Source organism: Cavia porcellus, unplaced genomic scaffold (genome assembly GCF_034190915.1).
Source record: "Cavia porcellus strain 051 isolate PalLab524CR breed Dunkin Hartley unplaced genomic scaffold, mCavPor4.1 scaffold_8, whole genome shotgun sequence".
NCBI classification, from domain to species: Eukaryota; Metazoa; Chordata; class Mammalia; order Rodentia; family Caviidae; genus Cavia; species Cavia porcellus.
Genome location: NW_026947491.1, coordinates 68,388,411 through 68,394,381, shown reverse-complemented (window position 1 = coordinate 68,394,381; position 5,971 = coordinate 68,388,411). Strand labels below are relative to the sequence as shown.

Here is a 5,971-nt window from a genome sequence, read left to right as displayed (position 1 = left end):
CTCATTTGCTCTCGATTTAAAACTGTTTTCATAAAAGCAAACTGCAGGGTTTGGACGGAATATGCGTGAACCCAAGGCAAAAGTTTTTGCCACCAAACAAGTAGCTCCTAACGAGGGCCAGAAACCTGCCGAATTTACCCATACGGCCCATTCCGGGGAAGCGTTTAGGGTTCGCCCTGGGACAGAGCCTCGTGAGCGCCTATCCTTTATCTTCATAGGTGCCTGGCCTGCCAACCCAACTGGCAACGTACAGTAGCAAGCTTTGCAGAGCAGGACAGCTTCCCAGCCGAGAAGCGGAACTCGCCCGGCTTCCGGTTTAGTGCCTGCTTCCGGATTAGCGCCTGTTTCCGGTTTCTTCCCCGCCTTTTCCGTTTCCGGCCGCTCCTGCCGCTTTTGGTCGGCGCGGTGGCTCTGACCGCTGTCAGGTGGAGGTGGTTCCGATTCCAAACTCTATGGCTGTGGTGGGGTCTGTGAAGACTGCACTGCAGGTGGCCGAGGTGTTGGAGGCCATTGTGAGCCGCTGCGTGGGGCCGGAGGGGCGGCAAGTTTTGTGTACGAAGCCCACCGGCGAGGTGCTGCTCAGCCGGGATGGAGGCCGCCTCCTGGAGGCGCTACACTTAGACCATCCCATAGCCAGGTATCTGACTCCTACTCTCTACCCCCACCCAGCACACAGCCTGACGGCCTCGCGTATGCCTTGCCCCTTCCGAGGTCCACACGTGGATAAAAGACCTCTAGTGAGGCCCGCGTATAGTGCTGCACAAGGAACATTCATGGATTCCAAAATCTCAGACTCCCAAGAACACTTATTCTCTCTTCCTTAGAATGTTAAAGTAAATTGGACAGAAAAAAATTAAGACTGTGTATCAAAAGGAGAGTATTTTTTTCTTTATATCTGAAGTTGATAGTTTTAACTTGATTCCATGTAGGAAGCCCGTCTTCTGAAAAATCTGATTTGTTTTATTTCTTTCTGTCTGCCTCTCTGTCTTTTGGTGCAGGATAATAGTGGCGTGTGTTTCCAGTCATCTAAAAAAGACAGGAGATGGTGCTAAAACCTTTGTTATCTTTCTTTGCCATTTACTCAGAGGACTTCGTGCAATCACAGAAAAAGAAAAGGATTCATTGATTTCTGAAAATATTCAAACTTTTGAAAGATGTTGGAAAAATTGTTGTCAGTGGAAATTTATTTGTCAAGCTCTATTGACGTTTCAGACACAAATTCTAGACGGCATTATGGACCAGTACTTAAGTAGACACTTTTTATCCATCTTTTCTTCATCTGCTAAAGAGAGAACATTGTGTAGGAGCTCCTTAGAGTTACTCCTAGAAGCATACTTTTGCGGAAGAGTGGGAAGAAATAATCACAAATTTATTTCACAGTTGATGTGTAACTTCTTTTTCAAGTCCACGATTTCTGACAGTAGGCTGGAAGTATTTGAGTTAGTGGATGACTGTTTTGTAGAGTTGAATGTCAGTGTCACTGGCCTCCCTGTGTCAGATTCTAGGATCATAGATGGTCTTGTGCTTCACAGAGATTTTTCTGTTTACTGCCCAGCAGATGGTGACATGCGAGTAGCAATAGTAAGAGAAACCATTCAGCCTCTTTTTTCAACTTCTGGATCAGAGTTTGTTCTAAACTCAGAAGCACAGTTTCAGACATCTCAGATTTGGATTATGGAAAGAACAAAATCAATAATGAAACATTTACGTAGTCAGAATGTAAGATTGCTCCTCTCTAGCGTGAAACAACCAGATTTAGTGATTTATTATGCAAGGCTGAATGGCATATCAGTGGTGGACTGTTTATCGTCAGAAGAAATTTCTCTTATTCAAAGGATCATTAGTCTTTCCCCATTTGTACTTCCACAGGCCTCTTTACAGTGTGAAATTTCTAACCCTGCTTTGGTGAAATTTTGTAAACCTCTTATCCTTAGATCCAAAAGATATGTCCATCTTGGTCTGATGAGCACATGTACATTTGCACCACATTGTATAATTCTTTGTGGACCAGTGCAGGGTCTTATTGAACAACATGAAAATGCTTTACATGGAGCATTTAAAATGCTTCGGCAGTTATTTAAAGACTTTGATCTAAATTATGTAAAAAAAAGCAATGACCAAAATGACACATTAAGTCCTCATGTAAAGAACAACGATGAATTAGAAAAAAATCAATATTTACAAGCACACTCAAATTTGGTAGTTTCAGATGCTGAATTAGAAACATATATTCCATGTTCAACACCAAAACTGCTACCAACAGATACAGTCCAAACAGATGAAACATGGAGATGTTTGCCTCCTGAAAATAAAAAGATCAATGATGACTATGAACTATTAATTGAGAGTAATTCCAGTAGTAATCCTATAACAGAAAATACTAGAATAGAAACTTATTGTGAAAATCTCCAGGTCACAAATATTGCTGGAAAGGAGAGCACATTACCAATGAAATACAAATCACTAGATACACATATTTCACAGAGTTACTGTTCTTCATCTGTGCCAGCAGGTTGTGTTTTGCCTGTGGGTGGGAGTTTTGAGATCTTACTACATTACTACCTTCTCAACTATGCCAAAAAATGTCAGCAATTACAAGAAATCATGGTTAGTAAATTAATAGCCAGTGCACTTTTAGGCATTCCCAAAATTCTTTATAAACCTAAGAAAGGAAATCACAACTTTCCACAAATATATTTGAGAGCTCTCCATGCACTGCAGACAAATCAACCCATAATAAGCTGTCAGGCAGGTTTGGAATCAGTAATTGGTAAATACCATTTACTAACTTCAGTTCTTCAATGTTTGACAAAAATATTAACTGTTGACTTGATAATCAATATTAAGAGACAGCCTCAAAAAAGTTGTGATCAAGATTCAGAAGATGAACTTCAGCATTAGAAGTTTTTTGTTAACCAGTCTTTAATCCAACTAGAACTATAAAATAATGCAGGCATATGAATACTGGTTCTCAAGACAATTCAGTCTACTCAGGAAAACAGCATAATTTCAAATGTCTTTAGAAGTGTGCTAAGACCACCAGACCATTTAGATGCAAATATTAGGCTACTTTATGGAACAAAACTAAAAGGGAAGCCAGGATCCAGCTAAATGTGTCTCTTTTGCGTTTTATGTCTGTGTCTGGCCTCTGTGTTAGTCTGTGTGTTTTCAGAGTGTTTTGTTAAAGTGGATACTTTAGTTCTTACATTTATATGCTACTGGTTTCATTTCTATTCATCTGTAAAAAAAAAACTGATAGATTTTTACTACTCATATACCTCTGAATATATGTTATGAGAAATGGTATTGCACATTGTGAATCCATTTTAGTTCTGTAATTAAAAGTTAATTCCAGAAACAATATGGAATTTATTCTTTTTATTTTCTCCTAGAGCCTACAAATCTTGTAAAGAGATTTCATGTACTTACCGGGTTTTCTTGTATTTAATGAGTTAAGCCAGAGTTAAGTAGTAACAAATAATTTGACAATTGTTTCTAATTTGAATTTATAAATGTTTGTATTTTATTTTGAAAAAAAAAAAAGCTATGCCTCTAGCTGTAGGTAGGAACAGTGCCTTGTATTTGTACTAGTTCTCAAAAACACCGAAAACAGTGCTTTGTTTATTCCAAGTATGCAAAAGTGCTTGTGAAATAAAACAGTTCTATCTTTGTTCTGTTTCCCTAAATGCATGTTTCCAATTTACTTATTCAAAAAACTACTGAGTACACATTGTGCGCCAGATACTGCGGTCGATACTGAGCGTGTGTCTTCATGCACTTTTCCTCAAAGGTGGATGGAAAGAGACATGTGCAACACTTAGGTTAGGATTGATTTAGGAAAGCCAAAGAAAAAAATTATGATTGGGTAAATAGTGACAAATAATGTATTAGAAAACTGGAATCATGTCATGCAGAATCTTATGACCTTTTATATTAAATATAGTTCTGCTTTTTAAAGGTGTGCAGCACAGGACACATTATTTTGGTGAATGCGAAGAGTAATGTAGCTTTTTTATGGAATTTTTAGAGGAATGAACCTGTGTTAAAATTGAGTAATTTTTTTCCATTCATTTTCAATTGACTGTGGGGTCATTTTGCTTTATTTTGTTACTGTTGTTGTTGAAGGCATTCAGAGACTTTAAAATATATCCAGTGTTGTTAATATGGTAAGCATGTAATTAGGCGTTTAATGTCAGTAGTTCAGAAAACTTTTTGTAAGCTGTCTTTGTTTGATTGGTTTGGTATTTTGCAAACAAGTCAATAAACATCTGTTAAGGACCTGTTTGTTAAATCAATTAATCTTTGGGTCCTCATAGATTAGGTTAGATCTGTAAACTTTCATTAGCAGATTGTTTAGAGGAAAAGGAGCAGAAAATATAGAACAGATCTACACAAAATAATTTTTTTCTTGTAATTTAAAAAAATCTTCAATGATGATGAAGCTTTCATGCGTTATCTTTATTTAAAGGATAACACTGAAGAGTTTTAAGTATTTACGTAGCTGATCTAGATAAGTGAAAAACCTTAAAAATTTTAATTATATTAAATTGATACTCTCTACCACAAAGTGTTTGACATGACCTGCAGTAAGAACAGACAAAATTATGATAAAACCTGAATAAGAATTAAAGAATCAAAACCAAAGAAAAAAGTGAAGACAACTTAAACTCAAGATTATTTTCCTATTTATTATTGCTGCATATTGAGTAACCCACAAACTTAGTAGATTTGAATCATTATCTCATGATTCTGGGGTTGACTAAGCTTAACTGAGTGGCTTCTACTTTATTTACTTGGCCAGCGAGTCACAGAGGTTAAAGGAAAGTGAATGTAGGCCTTGCGTTCAATGAGGAAAGTATCCGAGTCACATCCAAAAAAGAGTATGTGGGATGGGGCTGTATTGAGGCAGCTATTTTGAAAATTCGGTCTGTTCCACCTTGGAAGGGATAAAGAACAAAACTGTATGTTAACTTCTCAACAGTTTCTGTAATTTTTTTCTGAAATTATGTATGAGTCTACCTCCCACTATCACATTTTGTCCAATAACATTTATTTTTCCTCACTAAGCCGGCATGAGCTACTTTTATGTTCAAAACAATAGACATTAAATAATTGAACTTGCAAGGCATAGTGATACATACCCATAATCCTACTACTCTGGAGAGCTGAGGCAGGAGAATTGCAAGTTTGAACTCAGCCTGGGTAATTTATCAAGACACTGTCTCAATATAAAATTTAAAAGAGCTGAGGATACAACCTAGTATGAAGATCCTGAGTTCAAATTCAGTTCCCACCACACCAAAAAAAAAATGTCTTTGAACTGCTTCAGCTAGTGAAGCTATTCTGGAAATTTCAGGAAAAATGCTATCATTTTTCAGACTAAAAGAGGAATGCACTACAAACAACTTTTTTCAGAAATTGTTCATGCCCTCTTCAAAGGAGTAGCATATAACATGAATCTGTATGTTTTAGATGTTCTTTGTTTGTGCCTTTCTATATCTCAGCACAGACAACAAAATCTCTTCTATGGTACATGACTAATGTTTAAACTCTTGTTAAACTTTATGAGTAACATGTTAAAATCAAATATGAAGCATTAAATAGCCCCGTGTAATCATTTAGTTTTACCCTTCATTAACTTTTTGCCATATTTATTTCTCCCAATTTTTTTAAAGAAAATAAAACCAAGCAAAACAAAATAAAATAAAGCAAATCAAAACAAGTGACACAGGACTTCAAAACAATAGGAAATCAACAGTGGTTACCATAATGCCATTTGTTGTCTTCAAAATAGCTACAGATACTTTCAGACATAGTAAAAATCAAACAACAAGAGTACAAACAATAAAAACAAAACAGTGAGTGCAATAAAGAACATAAAATAAGACAAACAGTAAATCCAAAATTGCTACTCCCTTCAGAAGAAGATTCCTCATAGGATGCTACATTGCATATTGTTATCCTTTGACTA

General features: G+C 36.6%; 1 protein-coding gene across 1 annotated transcript; it reads left to right on the top strand.

Annotated features, from left to right (window-relative positions):
* The first annotated feature begins 216 nt into the window (after nucleotides 1–216).
* Bbs10 (Bardet-Biedl syndrome 10) lies at nucleotides 217–4,278 on the top strand. The gene is made up of 2 exons (XM_003475912.5): nucleotides 217–637; nucleotides 999–4,278. The coding sequence occupies exons 1-2, from the start codon at nucleotides 453–455 to the stop codon at nucleotides 2,899–2,901; spliced, it is 2,088 nt and encodes a 695-aa protein (XP_003475960.1). The 5' UTR covers nucleotides 217–452; the 3' UTR covers nucleotides 2,902–4,278.
* The last annotated feature ends 1,693 nt before the right edge of the window (nucleotides 4,279–5,971 follow it).